The sequence below is a fragment of the Miscanthus floridulus genome, chromosome 16 (assembly GCF_019320115.1).
Source record: "Miscanthus floridulus cultivar M001 chromosome 16, ASM1932011v1, whole genome shotgun sequence".
Taxonomy (NCBI): domain Eukaryota; kingdom Viridiplantae; phylum Streptophyta; class Magnoliopsida; order Poales; family Poaceae; genus Miscanthus; species Miscanthus floridulus.
The window spans coordinates 117,279,047-117,298,636 of NC_089595.1; the positions used below are offsets into that span (position 1 = coordinate 117,279,047).

The 19,590-nt window shown below is 46.2% G+C and overlaps 3 protein-coding genes across 7 annotated transcripts; 1 reads left to right on the forward strand and 2 right to left on the reverse strand.

Annotated features, from left to right (window-relative positions):
• The first annotated feature begins 2,773 nt into the window (after positions 1-2,773).
• LOC136513024 (hypersensitive-induced response protein-like protein 1) lies at positions 2,774-6,642 on the forward strand. 3 transcript variants are annotated; one of them, XM_066507026.1, is made up of 5 exons: positions 2,774-2,919; positions 4,706-4,926; positions 5,380-5,500; positions 5,662-5,850; positions 5,993-6,642. In XM_066507026.1, exons 2-5 carry the CDS (start codon positions 4,738-4,740, stop codon positions 6,355-6,357), a joined length of 864 nt encoding a protein of 287 aa, XP_066363123.1. In that variant the 5' UTR covers positions 2,774-2,919; positions 4,706-4,737; the 3' UTR covers positions 6,358-6,642. The 3 variants fall into 3 exon arrangements, with proteins under 3 accessions (XP_066363123.1, XP_066363124.1, XP_066363125.1); XM_066507027.1 differs by lacking the exon at positions 2,774-2,919 and adding an exon at positions 3,827-4,013; XM_066507028.1 differs by lacking the exon at positions 2,774-2,919 and adding an exon at positions 4,076-4,434.
• Positions 6,643-6,789: 147 nt separating this feature from the next.
• Positions 6,790-12,130, reverse strand: LOC136513023 (serine/threonine-protein kinase PBL34-like). Of its 3 annotated transcripts, XM_066507024.1 has the most exons (7): positions 11,736-12,130; positions 10,220-10,240; positions 9,903-10,135; positions 9,682-9,817; positions 8,834-8,970; positions 8,610-8,733; positions 6,790-7,843 (listed from the first exon to the last, which is right to left on the reverse strand). In XM_066507024.1, exons 1-7 carry the CDS (start codon positions 11,908-11,910, stop codon positions 7,317-7,319), a joined length of 1,353 nt encoding a protein of 450 aa, XP_066363121.1. In that variant the 5' UTR covers positions 11,911-12,130; the 3' UTR covers positions 6,790-7,316. The 3 variants fall into 3 exon arrangements, with proteins under 3 accessions (XP_066363121.1, XP_066363122.1, XP_066363120.1); XM_066507025.1 differs by lacking the exon at positions 10,220-10,240; XM_066507023.1 differs by having other exon boundaries at positions 9,903-10,240.
• A 3,881-nt stretch (positions 12,131-16,011) lies between these two features.
• LOC136511362 (small RNA binding protein 1-like) lies at positions 16,012-16,524 on the reverse strand. Its single transcript, XM_066505448.1, has one exon. It carries the CDS (start codon positions 16,522-16,524, stop codon positions 16,012-16,014), a length of 513 nt encoding a protein of 170 aa, XP_066361545.1.
• Positions 16,525-19,590: the final 3,066 nt, after the last annotated feature.

Consider the following 19,590-nt stretch of genomic DNA (forward strand, 5'->3'; position numbering starts at 1 on the left):
ATCTCGCCGACGGCGAGGTCTCCGGCCCAGTGAAGGTGACCAACGTGCTCTACGGCTCAAGGCGAACTCAGCTGTGCAACGGGCATGGCCAGAGGTGTATGGAGGCGACCTCGCCGGCGTGCATGGCAGCACGTCGGCTCGGCTCTCCGGCGGGAGCGCGTCTCCAGCCCTAGGGTGGCGCGGGGAGTGGCGCGCGATCACCAGGAGACCGAGAGGGTCTGGATGAGTGCAAAAACGGGGCGATAGGGGGAGCGAAACGGTGAGCGTGTCGGAGCAGAGTCCTCCGGCGAGGAGGAGCTCAACTCCGATGAGCGATTCTCGGGCGGTGAAGGCTTACCAAGGCGAAAGGACGCGAGCACCAGCTGCGCGATGGCAAAGCAAAGCAACGGCGAAGACAGAGCTAGCTCCGGTGAACTGGAGCGACCGGAACAGCCAACTCCGGAAAGCGCGCGCGGCGGAGCTACGCGGCTACGGCTGCTGCTGCGTTGCAGGCACACGAGAGGCAGGGGGACAAGGCAGCAAGTGAGAGGAGCGTGGGGTGGAGCGCGTGTTTGGTCGGCTCTTGAGCCGAGCGCTGGTCGGTGCACCGCCCTTCGCCGCCGGTGTACGAATGCCGCGTGGCGGCCGGGCAGGCGGGGAAGGCGGGCGCGGCGCGTCCGCACGCGAGAGTGGCACGGCGTGGGCCTAGGCCGGTGAAGCGACGCTAGGCCAGACGCGGGGCGTGGCGTGGCGCGGGAGCGCGAGTGCGAGCGCTGCGGGCCAGCTTTGTCAGCTGGGCCAGAAGGGAGGCGGCGGCCTAGTAAGAAGCAAATCGAATTTTTTAATTTATTTTCTATTCCTATTACATTCAAATGCAAATTTTGAGCAATTTCAATCAGTTTCAAACTTTGGCCCAAAAATAAAAGTTGTTCTAAAATTTATTCTCTACAACTTTGTCAAAAGGAGCTAGGGTAATTCTCACTAGATTTTGAATTACAAAATAAAGGTCAATTTAATTTCAAAACCGTATTTTGGAAGATTATTTTCAAAAGCAAAATTTAGAAAAATTTGAATACCAACCTTGCTCCAAAATGCATGTGAAACATTTCTAAGTCATTTGTACTCCCAAACAATCATGTTAAACATCATTACAAGCACAAACACGACCCCGGTTCATTTAAACAGTAATGCAACATACATGTTTCACGAGCATGTTTCATATGTTTCAAAGTATTGTTTCAGTTATTATTTAACATGATTATGCATGTATGATTATGATGCTTGATGATGTATTATGTTCATGATTTGTAGTGCCTAAATACTTGCGTAACACCGGGGTGTTACACAGCGGCCCCCACATGCGCGTGTGAAGCAAAACGGGCACGACAACATGCACAGTGCACAAAGCTGTATCCATTGACGTGGCAGTAGGCGTGGAGCACGAAGCTACATCCATGAGCGGACAGCAGGCGCAAGAGCACGAGCCGAAGCAGAACACGAAGTTGCATCCATAAACGCTCTAAGGTATCATTATTGAAATCGAGCGGACAGCAGGCGAGGGCGTCCAAACGAACGCCGCGTCCGAACGTCCGGGGGCCGGTCTCTGGTTCGTATAATGTTTTTTTACATAACATGTGTACATGTGTGTGTGGTTGCATTTGACTTGTAGCATGAATGAACAAAGGCAATTTGTTACTTTAAATTTTTGTTGGTCGGTAACAGCACTTGTTGGCCTCGTTTGGCTTACCTAATATCCGGTTTGGTCGGCTTATTTTTTCAGCTAGAATAGTGTTTTTCTCTCACAACATTTTAGTCAGAACAGTGTTTTCAGCCAAGATTCAGCAAGCCGAACGGGGCCGTTGTGTGTGACCTTTTGATCGCCGACGATCCATGCACGTTCACTAGTTTCAGGCTACGTGTGGCGTGCAACGAACTAGCTTGACGAGACCCGTCGATCTATGATATGATGCAACGTAATCATCGGTCTGTTCGCTGATGGGTTTCTGGACTGATAAGCTTGGCTGATGCTGGTTTGTTGTGAGAGAAAAACACTATTGATTGGCTGATAAGCCCTGGCTAAAACCAACAAGCGAACAGGCTGCACATAGAATCAGGTTCCCGTTATCCCTTGATTCTAAAAATAGGGAAGCCTCGCTTGATCGTTTCTGTGGCTTATAAGCCGACTGATGCTGTTTTATTATGAGAGAGAAACACTGTATCATGACTGATAAGTATCGCTGATACGATCAAACGAACAGGGGCATATATGCGCGCTGTGGCGCTAAATCAGGAAACAAATTGGCCCCGTTAGCTTGACTGAATTTGGCTGAAAACACTGTTCCGACTAAATTGTTGTGAGAGAAAAATACTGTTCCGGCTAAAAAAAGAAGCCGAATAAGTCGGATTATAAGGTAAGCCGAACGAGGCCTTGAACCATGGTTTCTTCGTGAGGTCGGGCTGAATTGCTGTTCGACATTGTATTTTTTTTCTTGATACTCTCTAAAAATCTAAGAGCTATAATCTATTGTTCGTTAGCTTAAAAAATACTGCTGAAGCATCCTAGAAAATCTGATGTTCTAGGATTAAAAAGTGACCATAAAAAACTTTATGTTTTAGCTCATCATGCCTCCATACAATCGTTTTTAATGAGAGGCTTATTATTTAATTGATGGTATGGTTCACCTTTAACAAATGTGGATACATGTGTAATTTTTCATTAAGTTTTTATTTTAACGGTAGTGTCTACTCTCTACTGTCACTGAGAGGATCATCATCATGTACTACTAGTGTACTACTCCCTCTAAGAACTGGAGACAGCAGGGGAGCACTATACATAGCAGAGCACTCCGCCTTTGTCATTCGCACTCTGCTCCGCTCCTTCGTCTTCGTCCTCCTCTCTTCTGCCTGCCAACTGCCATCGACGACCCCCCGCAAGGCAAGGTAAATGGCCGCACTCGCCACCCCTCTCTCTACACCTTGTTTCCTTCTTTCTTAGGTTTTGCTTACTGATGAAAAGAGTACTGGATCGTTCCACTCTGCAATTCTCAATCTTTTTCTTTGGTTCTTTGCTGCTTGCCTTCTGCCCAATCTTGCCTTTTTCTTTTGGGTTGCCCTCATCTGTCATCTCCATGGATTACTTCTCTTCCTCTTCTCTAGGGCGGTGGCGGACCTCTCCAATTCTGAATCCTTTTCTCTGTTTCTTTGCTGCTTGCCTTCTTCTGCTTTGCCTGTTAGCAGTCTCACCTCACTTGCCTGCAATCTGTCTACTGCCAAGAAAACCCCAATCTGTTCCTCCAAGAAAACCCCACTTTGCCACCTTTTTCTTTTTCCTGTTCTATAGTTTCGTCCAGAAATATCCTAGCCGCATCCTCCTCCTCTTATTTGCCGCGACGACTCCAAAGTCTACTGCAAACTTGGATTCTATCCGCTGCAGTTTCTGATTCCGACACCATCCACCCAGTCATATCCTTCGGTGTCTGGGGCCTCAATTTCCCCCCGTTTCTCAAACGTGTGGAGGTGCCTGGAATTTGCCCCCAGATATCTTCCCCTAAGTTGAGGCCTAGCACCGGATTTTTAACTTATTTGATAGCTACTGCTACGCACCGAAATTTCCAAGGTTTTCCCTTCGAAAGAAAAAGGGGGCAAAGGAGAGGTTTTTGTGTCGTATATAAAAACTCCCCGCAAGTCTTGTGAATTTCGTCAACGTCGAGGTCGACCGCTTAGCACGCAATTGCATTGCTTGTATGTTTGCTCTAATTCTTCAAGTGGGGATCAGTCAACCTCCTAGATGATGCTGACCCACCCAGTTTGCTTCCTTTTTATGTGTTTATATATGATGAATCCGTCGTGGAGACAGCTAATAACGAGGGGATAATCGAGCAGGCTTTACTGAGTTTAGTTGCTATTTAAGGTGCCAAGTGCAGATACCTTCCCTGCCTCACAAACAACGCCACCCTGTCATTTAGGCATTTCGCCCTGTCCTGACATATACCATCAGGGTCTTCTCTCCTGCTTTGCCGTTTCAACGAGGGCAGGTTCTCTTCCTGCATTCTTCCAGTCTTCATTCTGCTTTGATGTGTGCTGTAGAACTAAGTCGCTATTTCCTTCTCTTTGTTCTATATATGGTGCGGTGGATCTAGTAACTGGTGTTAGTTTCATCTTGATAACGGTAGCTGGCCTTAGTTACCTTGGGCTACACAGCTCTCCTTACTTGTTCATCCCTGTTTGTGCATTAACCTATAGCCTCTGAAGTACTGAATGTTTACAGGCGATTTAAATTCTCTTGCTTTACAGCAAGGTTTTAGTTTCTGAAGAGAAAATTAATGCCTCATGGAGTTGGAATCGTTAGGTTCTAAGCTGCACACATCATTTAAGGCCGGCGGAACTTGAATTAAGAGTGAGACTGTGTTCTAGAGTAAAGTTTGAGTTTATGGAGATGGTTACGTATTTGTTCAGGTACTGTTATGCTGTTTCCTTAGTAATCATGGCCATGATGCAACTCCATTTTTTGAGGAAAATTCATGATGCTACTTTGGAAGCACAAGTTTAGATGGTGTCCTGCTTTTCTCTGAGGAAAGGGATGCTTGTTCTCTGATTAGTGTACCAATTTGGCTTTATGATAGGAGAAAAATTGAATTGAATCATTCTGGTGCTACAGTTCTATGTGCTGTCGTGAATCATTCTGATTAGTGTACCAATTTGGCTTTATGATATATGAAATATTCAGGTGCCAGCAGAAGTGATCCGTGGACTGTAGCTATGGGCAACCTATGCTGCTGTGTTCAAGTTGACCAGTCGACTGTGGCCATCAGGGAGCAGTTTGGCAAGTTTGACAGCGTGCTTGAGCCAGGATGCCACTGCATGCCTTGGTTCGCCGGGAAGCGTGTAGCTGGTCATCTCACACTCAGGCTGCAGCAACTGGATGTGCGCTGTGAGACCAAAACAAAGGTATGTCCTAAAGTCTGTCAAGATAAATGGCCGGATGCCTGCATACCCTTCATTCTTTTTATGAGCAAAGAGGAGAGCTGTCATTTTGATGCAGTATTAGTTTGAGAGCATGAAGTTAATGATGGCCTAGTCCTTTCTGGGTTATAAAGCTTGGCAAAAGTGTTATAAAAGTAATCTAGGACACTGTTCCAGGATAGGTAGTGAAACAAACTAGATCTTTCTGAAAGCTTGTACTCTGTTGATTTGATAAGTTCCTTCAATTTATAGATCAGATGCATGCTAACCTGCCTTGAGAATACAACAATGATATGAATACTGCATATGCAGAAGCTTTTTACTCTCTGCTCAAAAAATAAATGCAGAAGCTTTGCTCACAAGTCTAGTATCTGAATGGTGATGAGCGATATTGATTTGCCAGTTATGGTAACGCTGCTAACACCTGAAGTTGTGCAGGACAATGTCTTTGTCAATGTGGTGGCATCTATTCAGTACCGCGCTTTGGCTGACAAAGCAAGTGACGCGTTCTACAAACTGAGCAACACAAGGTCCCAGATCCAAGCTTATGTCTTTGACGGTAGGAATTCTTGGAACAATTGAAGATTTAACATATCAGACACCACTTTGTCTATATCTATGTGCTGTTTTTTTTCCTGTTGTTAGTTTGTGGAAGTATATATTTGGAATTGCTCACGCTATCGTATTGCTCATGGTGGTGTCTCTGGTTGCTGTCAACAGTTATCAGAGCTAGCGTTCCCAAGCTCCATTTGGACGATGCTTTCGAGCAGAAGGACGAGATTGCAAGGGCAGTGGAGGAAGAGCTTGAGAAGGCCATGTCGGCTTATGGATTTGAGATCGTGCAGACTCTCATCGTGGACATTGAGCCAGACGAGCACGTGAAGCGCTCTATGAATGAGATCAATGCAGGTTCGTTGGTTGACGCTTAACAGGTTAACTATTATGCTAAAAAAACAGGCTAAGAACTACTAGACATAGTGACCAGCTTTGTTTTCTATCATATGCTGACACTGACACTCTAGTGGTTGCTGTTGCCCTTTCGATTTGGCAGCTGCGAGGCTGAGGGCGGCTGCAAATGAGAAGGGAGAGGCAGAGAAGATCGTGCAGATCAAGCGTGCGGAGGGGGAGGCAGAAGCCAAGTACCTGTCTGGGCTGGGAATTGCGCGGCAACGGCAGGCGATCGTGGACGGGCTGAGGGACAGCGTGCTGGGGTTCTCCGTGAACGTGCCTGGGACCACCGCCAAGGACGTCATGGACATGGTGCTCATCACCCAGTACTTCGACACCATGAAGGAGATCGGCGCGGCATCCAAGGCATCGTCGGTGTTCATCCCACATGGCCCAGGCGCAGTGCGCGACATCGCCACGCAGATCCGCGACGGCCTCCTTCAGGGCTCCTCTGTCACCCAGCACTAGTTTGCTGTTGCTGACTGGAGCAGCATGATCATTTCTGGAGCTTGGTAGCAGTATACTATATGATACCGTCAGTCAGACCAATGTGATGCTTGTCTATATTGTTCGTCACTCATCAGTGTTTCTCTGGAGCTGGGGTGATCAAGGTGTGGAACATATATAGTGCTTTCAAGAACCATCTGCTACTGCTAGGATGGTTATCTTGATGCATGGGGATTGGAGAACCTTTATCTAATCTTTTAGGGAACCGATAATACCATAAATATAATGCAGCATGAGTTTGCAGTATGTTCTTGTGTCATGTATGTTGCCTGAATTCAGATGTTGCTGCCGGTGAACATGTTGGTCCAGAATGCAGAGGGGTGAATGGAATGTGCTCAATGTTGCCAGAACGAGAAGGACCTGCCACTGTTGCCACGAGTAAGAGTGAATGAGACACATGAACAGTAATGGGGCATCATAGCACAGCATAGAGTTGCTTTCGAACACCCTAACATGAACGGTGACGCTTTGCTTACTTGCTTTAACTCCTTTCTCCTTAATTCATGTCTAACCCCAAATCCAATGATATACACAGCCACCAATGCTGTGGGGCCAATCTCAAAAAGAGAAAAAGGTGAAGGGAAAGGAAAAGGAAAAACTTTTTTAAATCTAGGGGAGCCAAAATCTTGCCCAGCTGAGCTGAGCTCCACCGTCTCCAGCTTACTAACCACACCATGTACAACTCAAGTTAAGAGCTAGTAGTAACAGCTAAACCTCTGCCACAAGAATCTAATCTGTCCGCAGATGCAGGTAACTTCCCCATCGATATCACCGTGAAAAGTCTCTTGCCCGGTTGACTATGTCACAAGGTACAACACAGAAGCAGATCACAGCATCACATCCCTAAATTACCCGCCTCTCCAATTTCCCAATCTTCAGTTCAATCATATGGGGACGATGACAAGTCAATCACCGGAGCTCTACTTGCCATTGGTCCTCGGCATCGGCGACTGCAGATACGGAGAAGGAGAACCATGGCCGTGGCGGCCATGGGAGAGGCTCCTCACCTGCTGCTGTCCGTTCCGAGTTGCAAAGCTGCTGTGCTGGCTCATGCTCCGGCTGCCACTCGGGTAGCCAAACCTTGCAATCTGCTCTGCTTGCAAGGACAGGTACAGGCCGGGTGAAGATGCCACCATGTCTTTGAGGTCAGGGAGAGGCTTGAGGATCTCCACGACCTGGCTCATCAGAGGCCTGGCCTTGGGATCCCGGGCGAGGCAGGCGCGGGCCAGCTGGGTCACCTTGTAAACGCCTTTCAGGGAGATGTTCCCACCAAGTTTAGGGTCCATCAGGCTTTGGAATCCTTGTCTCTGTTTCAGATGGGTCCGAGCCCATTCCACAAGGTTGTGCTCCCCTGCTGGTCGGTTCTTGTCCATTGATCGCCTGCCTGTCATGAGCTCCAGCAGCACCACCCCAAAGCTGTACACGTCGCTCTTGGATGTCAAGTGACCTGGAAATGGTAACTAGTTTAGCAATGCATAGAACAGTACTGAAAACTAGGAAATTCTGTTTATGAATGCAAACTATGCAGTCACTTCAGTATGGCACTCTTCCATTATCTAAAAAAAACTTCAGTATGGTACTCATTTGAATGGTGTTTATTCTATACCAGCATGTGTACAGGTATCCATTCAGTTTGTTAGTTTGAATGGCATCCAACCAAAAATTTTGAAATTCAAAGCAGAGAATTTAATCCAACCCAGTGCCACCTCAGTATCATGCTTCTCTGACCACTTAATATAGCAACAAACTTGACAGCTAGTGCACAACCTAGAGTGCACATGGGAACCATAAATATCTGTAATCACATAATACAAAGATGGTGTGGCATAGTACATGCGATAAATGTGTCGTGCAGATATAACACCTCTGCATACAGACTGCATCTTTCTTGTCAAATCACTACAATGTTTAGTCAAGGACCACCATCTCTATGTTTTAGGAACAATATTTTCAACCTAGATGACTCTGGTGGTAAGCTATAGTTGACATACCAACGGTCACTAACAGCTTTTAATATAGCTGGAGTTTTTTTGTACGAAATTAATATAGCCAGAACAGATATAGATAACACAGTAATTTGCAAATAAGTAGACATCTTGGTATACAAATTTCAGCATTTGCTCAGTAGGATGACATCAATAGTTTGCAAGTTCAAAGTTACCCAACCAACAAATTCAATTATTTTACTAAAAAAAGAACAAAGATCACCTTACCTGTCATAACATATTCAGGCGCAGCATACCCATAGGTTCCCATGACTCGCGTTGACACGTGGGTCTTATCACCTATGGGACCATCTCGAGCAAGCCCAAAATCAGAAAGTTTCGCATTGTAGTCCTGGATGGAAAAATATGTTGAACAAAGGACAAGCATGAGGATCTAAAAAAAAGTAAATGTGTTTCATTAAAAAAAGGTAAGGTATAAAGAAGATATATACTGTGTCAAGTAGAACATTGGAAGTTTTGAAATCCCGATAGATCACAGGTCTTTCAGCTTCTTCGTGAAGAAAGGCAAGGCCCCTTGCTGCGCCCAGTGCAATTTTCATTCGAGTGGACCATGGAAGTGGCACTGACTCTATTTAATCATGGTTATTGCACAAAACAACAAGTTAACTGACATCCACCATAAATATAAAAACCAAAATGAATTTCAGTGGATCAAGCATTAAACAGTACCAATATTTGGAGAAATAACACAAAAAGTCGAAAAAAAGAGTGTGTAACAGCTAACAAGTCACAACCAGCAAACTTCATGGGTCAACACATTTCAAGACCTTCCCCACCAAAAGAAAAGGAAAAGAAAAGAAAATGCGTTTCAATACCTAGCCAGCAAACTTTTTTGAGTATGATAACCAGCAAACTTCAGGGGTCATGAGCTACCATCATTGTAGCTGGCTGCAGTCACAAAATGATTTTGACAAGAAAGGGGCATATTTTCATCTGAAGTTTGTAGTCTATGACAACTGAGGAAAGAAAAAACTGTAAAAAAATATCATAAAAAGGCATATTATAAGCTCTAGTCTCAGGGTCAAAGATAGCATGATACGTGCTACTCTGTCCAGGTCAATAGATGCCAATTTTCTGAAGCAACAAATTTTCGGTCTAGCGGTGTGATCTGGCCAGTTACACGTTCCTCCAGATGGCACTTTGCACAATGCAACCATTTGTAATATAAGTTCTTCCACAATACATTGACTTTTCAAATGACCAATTCAGATAACTCATCGACTTAGGAAGCTAGCAACATATGCTTAAAATAAAGATGTAACAGATGCCAGATGCTTACTCCTGAAGAGATGGTGCTCTAAACTTCCACGGGGCATAAATTCATATACTAACTGCCTCTGGTTATCCTCAAGACAATAACCAATCAATTTCACCAGGTTCGGATGTTTCAGATTTCCTAGAAAGTTGACCTCTGCCTGAGAAAACAAAAGGTCCATTTAAGATTTGAATACAAAGAATGTTAGTTCAAACCTCTATGTATCAAAGACAAGTAAAACATACCACCCACTCTTTGTGCCCTTGCTGCCCATCGCGATTGAGAGTCTTGACAGCAACAGTTAACCCTGTGCCGGGCCTCCCAGGAGCAGTTCTGTTCTCTCCAATCCAACCTTTGTAGACACGGCCAAACCCTCCCTCACCAAGAAGACTCTCAGGACGGAAGTTTCTGGTGGCGATCCTCAATTCATTGAAAGTAAACTTCCGCAATTGGAATGATACCGTCAGCCCATCTGCAACTATAGATGGGAGTGAAATATTTTCAGAGTTGCTAGGCAATGTCGAAGCAGGAGCTATCTGTTGAACATGTTGGTTCTGGATACCATTATTCTTTCCTCTAGTTTCTGCATCCAAAAACATAAATATTAAACTACGATAATCGGCAAACCTTTGGCAAAATGAACCAAAAGACATAACTTGGACTGACTCAATGGGACTTAAAACAAAATAAGCATACTGTTTTCCAAGCATGAGGCAACAAGCTAAAATAGATGCTTTGTGAAGCTAAACAGAAGGAAATATGCCTTCATTCGTGTCATTAATGGCTTGAAGCAAAATTATGGTGCCCAGTGCTTCCTACACGTACATTCCAATTAATTCCCAGAAAATGCAGGTCCTAGCATGAGCTCGTGGATAAATGTCACAAAAGTCCAATGTTCCGTTAGTTTTGTACAGCTGCAAATGCACATCATATTTAGCACAAAGCGTAACGTATGAAGAAATCTTGTTATTGCAAATTCTACGAGCATGCCACACATTTACAATTTTAGCAATATATAGTACAAGTTGGCGAAACATAACCAATCAAAGAATAGTTCCCTACTTTCTTGTTCTTTCCATAGAAAATATAAACCTTAGAACAACATTCCAAACCATGCATACATCCCAGAAAAGCAAATCAGCATCGCCCTGCACATGAAACAGTTCCAAACCTACAGCATTGCAAAAAGGCAAGTGAAATAGACACATAGTTCAGCTTGAGCCGCCAAAGCAATAATTTACAGGAGCAGTCCAGCATGCCAGGAATGTGATAAGCACAACATTACCATCCCCTAATAGCACAATCTACGAGGCTTACACCCTAATTCCTCCAACCCAAACACCCAAAAATCACATAGGGATCATTCAACGGCACACATGGGGCACAAACACCCATGAAACACATAGGGATCATTCATCAGACAACAAGACAACAGGACACAGGGCACCCAAACCTGGAGGCCTGGAGCACAATGACCGGGATTCATACACCTCAAAACACTAAAAAATTACTGTGTGCCTGTGTCTAAGCAGTAAGCACACTATGTCACTATCATCGTGTACAGTAAACAGCAGTTCCAATGTTACATTCAGCATTGCAAACAGGTGACAGAAACAGGCCACACCTTCAGCTTGACCATCAAAGCATCAACCAACAGTACGAGACTAGCTTGCCACACATTGCGCACATGCGCAGAGGATGGACAGCTCTAGGCTCTAGCACCACAGATGGCACGTACATGGATCATACACATTGCTAACCTGGGACACAGACACAGAGATGGCATGTATGGATCATACACACACACATTCCTACTTTATAGGCCGCTGGCACACATACAAAGTATATGGATCATACACATTCGTGTTTTGTCCGTGGCAGAGACACAGATGGCGTGTATGGATCATACACAGCACAACACATTTACCGAGCTCCCAATCCCAAACCCAAAGCTGCCGCGATTCCCTCACACCGAGCGGCAACCGGCAGGCACAAAATCTACAAGCGGCACAAGCATACATACGTCCCCCGAGACACGCTGGCAGAGGAGGAGAGCGTGAGGATCGGAGAGGCATTACCGGAGACAGCACGGGCGGTCGCGGCGGCGGTGTCGACCTTGGCGCGGGCGGAGGAGGAGGAAGAGACGCAGAGGCGGATCCAGCAGGACACCGCGGCGGAACCCTGGCGTCCTCCGGTCCCCCGCTCGCTCCGCGGACTCCCATTCGGCCGGCCCGCCGAGCTCCCGACGCCCATCTCTCCTGCAACCGCTGAGCTCACACCGAGACAAACACGCCACACTGAACCACAGCAGGCACGGAATACTCCGAATCGCGAGGAGTCCGCGGCAGCCGGACAGGAATCGGAATCTCCGGTGCGGGGGAAGCGGCGTGAGGAGGGTGGCAGCCGGCGTGGTGAAGAGGAGAGCGGCAATGGCAGTGGCAGTGGAGAGCGTCGGAATGGAATGGAAGGCACAGGGTGACAGGGAGAGAAGAGAGGAGACAGGGGGGAGACGGGGAGAGGGTGGTGGATGGGACCCACCGATGTGTTGTGGGGGCGCTAACACAGACAGGCAGGCCGGGTAGGACCCAGCAGCGTCTGGGCAGGGCTGCCGGAAATCCTACGCATATGCATTTGCATTTTGGTGTGCGGGTAGTGTGAAAATGAAGGAACAAGGTGCCCTTCCTAGCTCTGGTTACGTGTTATATACACAGGAAAAAGCTCTCTGCGTGGCTTTGTATATCACGATAGAATTTACAACAAACTATACACGAGATTTCTATCTATGCATGCTCACATGCACAACCAATCGACGCCCCCAACAAACTGAGGATTGCACCGTGTTACAATAAACCTAGACATATATATTTTAACACCCCCACTCAATCTCAACCGGCCACTAGATTGAGATTGTTCCTGAACTCTTCTACTTTAGCTGTAACAAGAGGCTTTATAAAACCATCAGCTAGCTGATCAACAGAATTAATAAAACGGATCTCTAAGAGTTTCTGAGAAACCCTTTCTCGAACGAAATGAAAATCAATCTCAATGTGTTTAGTGCGAGCATGAAAAACTGGATTAGCAGATAAGTACTTAGCTCCAATATTATCACACCACAACCGAGCTGCACGAGGGTGTTGAACCCCAAGTTCATCAAGTAACTTCTGAATCCACATCACCTCTGCAGTGGCATTGGCTAACGCTTTGTATTCGGCTTCAGTACTGGACCTAGAAACGGTGGGCTGCTTCTTGGCACACCATGAGACAAGATTGCACTCGAGAAAAACTGCAAACCCGCCTGTTGAACATCGGTCATCAGGGCATCCGGCCCAGTCGGCATCACTAAAAGCACTGACCATCATGGACTGAGAAGGCCGAAGCTTAAGACCCAGGTTCAAAGTCCCTTGGACATACCGCAGAATGCGTTTAACGGCGCTCCAGTGCACCTTAGTCGGTTGATGCAAAAACTGGCACACTTTGTTCACCGAGAACGAGATGTCAGGTCTAGTCAGCGTCAGGTATTGCAAAGCCCCCACTACACTCCTGAATCTAGTAGCATCATCAGGGCCTAGCTTCACACCATCTGTAGCACTTAACTTCTCAGAGCTCGCAAGAGGAGTATTGATCGGTTTGCACTTGCCCATACTAGCTCTCTAGACAACATCAGTAGCATATCGCTGTTGAGACAATAGGAGACCGTCCCTTGATCTCTTGACTTCGATGCCCAAGAAGTAATGAAGATCACCTAGATCCTTAAGTGCAAAGTCCCGTTCCAAATCTTGGAGCAAAGCATCAGTAGCATCTTTGGACGAGCTAGCCACAATTATGTCATCAACATAAACCAAAACAAAGATTGTATGCCGACCTTTCTGATAATAAAACAAAGATGTATCTGCCTTGGATGGAACAAATCCCAAGGTTTCAAGCTTACCACACAACCGAGCATACCAGGCGCGAGGTGCTTGTTTGAGACCGTAGAGTGCTTTATCGAGTTTACACACCCAATTCGGCCGATCCTTGTCAACATATCCAGGGGGTTGACGCATGTATACTTCCTCTTCAAGAACTCCATGCAAAAATGCATTTTGAACGTCAAGTTGCCTGAGGGTCCACCCCTTTGAAATAGCTATGGACAAAATAAGACGTATGGTTGCCGCCTTGACAACGGGACTAAAAGTATCTTCATAATCAATTCCATACCTCTGCTTGTAACCTTTAGCAACAAGTCTTGCCTTGTAACAATCAATGGATCCATCTGCTCGTCGCTTCACTTTATAGACCCATTTGAAGTCAATTATATTTTTGCCGTGTGGTGGATGAACCAAATGCCAAGTCTTGTTGCGACGAAGTGCTTGATACTCACTGTCCATGGCTGCACTCCATTTTTCATCTTGAAGAGCTTCACTAACAGTGGAAGGTTCCTTAGACGTAGCTGCCAGCATGCACCATCTCACCGTGCCATCGGTGTACTGCTTGGGCTGACTGATCCCATAAGAAAGGCGTGTGATCGGGCGAGGTGGCACAGTAGGAGCAACCAGATCCACAACCATAGAAGATCTGGAGGGGAGAATCTCCATCGGTAGAAGATTTCCAGCAGCGACAGCAGACTGCAGCTGCAGTCCTACACCTGTCGGCGGACCCGTGGCCGCAGACGATCTTCCTGCAGCTGGCGGCGAACTTGTAGTCCTGGATGCTGCCGCAGACGATCCCGCTGAAGACCCGACCAGAGGTGTTGACGCGCCTACGCGTGAATCTACTAGCGATCCCGAGGCAGATTCGGCGACAGGATCAGCTTCGGATCCCGCATTCGCATTAGCTTGGTCTCCCCCGCTGAGACACATGTGATGGTGAGCGAACGACGCCATTTTTCCATCGTTTGATGCCAGATTTGTTCCTGCATCCAATTGACAACCAGGGGAACTTGACACAGTATTAGGCACGGAGTTAGTAACATGTTGATCATGCAATTTTGCATCCCCAAAAGAGGTGGAACTAAGAAGGGATTTAGGAAGAAGAGACATTTCTGCTCGCAACTGTGCACCGGCGTTAGGATGAAGTTCAGAGAAGGGAAACACATTCTCATCAAACACAATGTCATGAGAAATATACACACATCCTACAGAGGGATCTAGACACTTAAACCCCTTGTGTGAATTGCTGTAGCCAAGGAAGACACACCGTTTAGAGCGAAATTACAATTTCGTGGTGTTGTATGGATGAAGGTTGGGCCAGCAGGCACAACCAAAGACTCTGAGGAAGGAGTAGTCGGGTTTGTGACCATGGAGGTGCTCGTAAGGTGTGTCACTATGGATGACTTTTGAAGGAAGGCGATTTATAAGAAATACAGCTGTAAGAAATGCTTCATCCCAAAATTTTAATGGCATAGCAGCATGAGCAAGTAGAGAGAGTCCTATCTCAACAATGTGCTTGTGCTTGCGTTCAGCGGAGCCGTTTTGTTGATGTGCATGGGGACACGGAATAAGATGTTCTATGCCTATGCGCCTAAAAAAGAATTCAAGGTTTGATATTCACCTCCCCAGTCTGTTTGTACCTTCAAGATCTTGCGACCAAATTGTCGCTTGACAAGGTTTTAAAAATCACGAAAACAAGAGAATACTTCTGATTTATGGCGCAATAGATAGACCCAAGTAAACTTTGAATAATCATCGATAAAGCTTACATAATAGCTGTTTTTGCCAACCGACATAGGTGCCGGCCCCAAACATCAGAGAAGACTAAATCCATGGGACTAGTAGAAACACTAGTTGACTTGGGATAGGGTAGCTGGTGGCTCTTGCCCCGCTGACAAGCATCACAAATTTTAGCTTTATTCGAGTTTCTAACAAAAGGAAGATTATGGTGGCTCAGAACTTGCTACACCACAGCAGGAGATGCATGTCCTAGCCTAGCATGCCATAATGACGATGACAACTTGGATGCACCAAGTGCTTGCTTATTGTAGGATGACTTGAGGGGATAGAGGCCCCCTTCACATCTGCCTCGTAGGAGAGTCCTCTTGGTCCCCTATTCCTTGATGGAAAAATGATTTGGATGAAATTCCAAGAAAGCATTATCATCACGAGCTAAACGATTTACAGAGATAAGACTTTTACTTGCTTGTGGAACATGGAGCACATTATTAAGATGAATATGGGTATGTGGGGAATGCAAAATGCTATGACCAACATAACTAATCTCCATACCTGTTCCATTTGCCGCATGCACTTGCTCGTTGCTGGAGTACTTGTCATGAATGGTTAGCTTCTCGAGCTCCCTTGTGATGTGATCAGTGGCACCGGTATCCATATACCAGTTGGTGTCCATGCCATAGTTGGAGGTTGCTGAAGCAGCTATCTTCTACTGGGGGCCGGTGTAGGAGGTGTCAAACCTCTTGAAACAGCGCACCACCGTGTGCCCCTCTTTGCCACACAACTGGCAAAACACGCCAGATTGGAAGCTGTCGCGACCGCCTCCGGTGCCACCATGGCCTCCCTTGTGACCACGACCGAACCCACCTCGACCGCCTCCACCACGGCCATTGCGAGGGCTATTGTTGGCGTTGCTGCCACCGCAATCGTTCTTCATCACCATGTTGGCCGAGGATGGAGCTCCCCCGCCTTGCATCTCCACACGCTGCTCGAAGCTGACGAGCTGTGCGTAGAGCTCTGGTACGCTGATCGGCTCGACTCTTGCCATGACCGCCGAGACGATGAAGTTGAAGTCATTGTTGAGTCCGGTGAGGATGTAGGAGACTAGCTCCTCGTCCTCCAGCTTGCGTCCCGCCGATGCCATCTCGTCGGTGAGACCCTTCATCTTGGTGAAGTACTCCGCCACAGTTGACGCTCCTTTAGATGCTGTGGCGAGCACCATGCACGTAGCGATCACATGCGCTCGAGACTGCGAGGCATGCAGTGCCTGGATCGCAGCCTAGAGCTCCACTGCGGTAGATGCGGACGATACCTAGGAAAAGATTTCCTTGGACAGAGACGAAAACAAGTAGCTAAGCACCTGGCTGTCCTTGGCTACCCACTTCTTGTACTCTGGATTGGGCAGCGGGTCGACCTGCTTGTCGTCCGCCGTGTCGTCTGTAAGGAAAATGGACCCTAAGCCCATTTACTTTGGATTTTGGTGTTTGATGACCAACACAACCAAATTGGACTAATGAATGTGCAAGTGTTTGTTTTATAGTCCAATAGGGTACAAGACGTGACTTGGATGAAGGTGACGTGATGATCTGATGATCAACACCTTAAGCAAGATCTTTAGAGCACAAGAAAAGACCTAAGATAACAAGCAAAGTCCAAGCATGAAAATAGAAACCAAGCTGTACGCAAGATCATGAAGAAACGAGCTCACAGATGTGACTGGACGCAAGGACCAGACGTTGGAAGCGCGACTGGACGCTGGACCGATGGCTCAACAGACAGGTGACCGGACGCGAGGACCAGACGCTAGCGGCAATCGACTAGACATAGGAACACAGCGTCCGATCGAGTACAGAAAGGTTCTAGAGCGGCATATCTGCGACCGGACGCGTCTGGTGGTAGACGACTGGATGCTGGCTAGGGTCCGATTAGCATATTGCTGGCTCAACGGTCAGGACGACCGGACGTGTCTGGTCAGGACGATTCAGCGTCCGGTCAGTAGCAGTTTCATGGGAATTCGACCCTAACGGCTACTTTCTCAGTGGGGCTTATAAATACAACCCCCAACCGGCCATTTGAGAAGTGTGGAGCTGAGGAAACATACTAAAGGTGTTGATACATCATTTTAGTGATCTCCACATGCATAGTGCTTAGTGTTTTATTAGGTGATTAGCATAAGTGCTTTGCGAAGTGCTTAGATTGATTAGACCACCGCTTATGCGCTTGCTCTAGGTTTATGCCTAGTGTTTAGTAAGGTTTGCATACCTCTTGCCACCCCGTGCTTGCGAGCACAAGTGTTGTACATCAGAGGGGCTTGAAGTCTTGCGAGATCACACCAACCGCGTTTGTGGTGTGGCCGCCACCGTGTACCGGAGGGAATAAGGCCTATGGCGTTTCGACCGGAAGCTTGATAGTGAAGACGGTGGGGAGCATCCGGGAGATGCTTGCCGAAAGGCATGTCGGAGACCCACTTGCACGTGGGGAAGGCCCGAGGCTATCCATGGAGTTACCCGACCGAGAGCTTAGCCCTTGCGAGGGATTCCTTGTGAGGGGCTCCAACGAGGACTAGGGGGAAGCTTGCGCGTTTCTCGATACCTCAGTAAAAATACCAGAGTCATTGACGGGAGTTTGCATATCTCTACCTTGCTCTTTAGCTTCCGCATTTACATTGATCACTTTACTACGTTTGAGGTAGAGATAGCAACATACTAGTAAAATCATAATTGCACATCTAGATAGCTTATCTATTGCATATGTTTTGCTAGGGTTAGAAAAAGAGGCCATAGTTTAGAGTTAAAATTTTAAGTTGTCTAATTCACCCCCCCCCTCTTAGGCATTGTCATAGTCCCTTCAATTGGTATCAGAGCCGGTTGGCTCATTTTTGGACCTTTGGCTTAACCGCCGTTGAGCCGATGCTATTGTAGAGTGGTTGGGATGGATACCGCTAGGCCTCCACAATTTGATGGCACTAACTTTCTCTACTATAAAGCTAGAATGGCTTGCCACCTTGAGGCGGTTGATTTAGATGTATGGAGAGTCACTCGTGATGGGATAAAACCCATTAAAAATCCCAAAAAGCCCACAAAGAGTGACGAAAAAGAAATGTATTTTAATGCTAGAGCTAAAAACTGCTTGTTTGAATCATTTAGCATGTATGTGTTTAATCAAGTATTCACCTTAAATACGGCACATGAAATTTGGTTAAAACTCTAAGAGCTCCATGACAGCACAAGTAATGTCCATAAGCAAAAATATTATCTAGCTAAGCAAAATTATGATTCCTTTGCTATGAATGATGATGAGCTTGTTCGTGATATATATTCTCGATTGAATCTAATTATCAATGAGCTCCATTCAATAGGATTATTAAAGCTAGATGATGCAGACATCGTGAGGAAGATCATCTCCATTCTACCACAAAAGAAATATACAAGCATCATCACCATCCTTCATAACATGGAGAACTTGAGCACCATGACCCCGGGCATTGTCATTGGCAAGCTAGTGGCATTTGAAATGTCACATAAGATGGGTCAAGGAGAAGCATCTTCATCAAGCAAAGGCAAAGCTCTCGCTTGTAGTGAGAAGAAAAAGATGAAGGGCAAGAAAGTTGAGTCAAGCTCAAGCTCAAGCTCCTCAAGTGAAGAAGAAGATGATGATGATGATGATGAACAAGAATCAAGTGATGATGATCAATCTTCCTCCTCCACCTCCGACCTTGATGAAGAATCAATCAAACTTATCAAAAAGGTGGAGAAGATGATCGTAAGGCTCAATGTCAAGGGTATGCCCATCCAAATTCAAGACCTCGTTTTCACTAATCAAAGAAACGAGCAAAGAAAGAGAGGATGCTATGGATGTGGCGAGTTGGGGCACTTTGTGGAAGTTTGTCCAAACAAACCCACACCCAAGGCAAAGAAGAAGGCATGCAAGAACAAAGCCCTCACATCAATAAGGTCATGGGATGATTCTTCAAGTGAAGAAGATCATCACAAGAGGCGAGGGCGCAAGCACTCATCATCAAGCTCTTCTCGTGTGTGCCTTATGGCATGAGGTAATGAAAGCTCATCCTCTAGTGAAAGCAATAGTGATGATGATTTGCCTTCGTATAATACAATTGTGCAACAAAATCTTAAATATGCTAAAGTTTGCACTAGTCAACAAAAGAAGCTCAAAAATTTAAAAGAAGAGCTAGGTAGTTCACAAGAAGCATACAAGAATTTGTTTGAACAATATGAAAACTTTGCAAATCTCAATGTTGAACTATCTACTAAAATTGAGCAACTTGAGG

Bases quoted from the DNA above. Each gene is read 5' to 3' on its own strand.
- LOC136513024 (XM_066507026.1), top strand. From the start codon at position 4,738: ATGGGCAACCTATGCTGCTGTGTTCAAGTTGACCAGTCGACTGTGGCC. The intron at 4,927-5,379 runs GTATGTCCTAAA...GAAGTTGTGCAG, and splicing joins GCTGTGAGACCAAAACAAAG to GACAATGTCTTTGTCAATGT. The intron at 5,851-5,992 runs GTTCGTTGGTTG...TCGATTTGGCAG, and splicing joins TATGAATGAGATCAATGCAG to CTGCGAGGCTGAGGGCGGCT.
- LOC136513023 (XM_066507023.1), bottom strand. From the start codon at position 11,910: ATGGGCGTCGGGAGCTCGGCGGGCCGGCCGAATGGGAGTCCGCGGAGC. The intron at 8,734-8,833 runs GTATATATCTTC...TTTTCCATCCAG, and splicing joins CCAATGTTCTACTTGACACA to GACTACAATGCGAAACTTTC. The intron at 7,844-8,609 runs GTAAGGTGATCT...TACCATTTCCAG, and splicing joins GCCTGAATATGTTATGACAG to GTCACTTGACATCCAAGAGC.
- LOC136511362 (XM_066505448.1), bottom strand. From the start codon at position 16,524: ATGGTGCTCGCCACAGCATCTAAAGGAGCGTCAACTGTGGCGGAGTAC.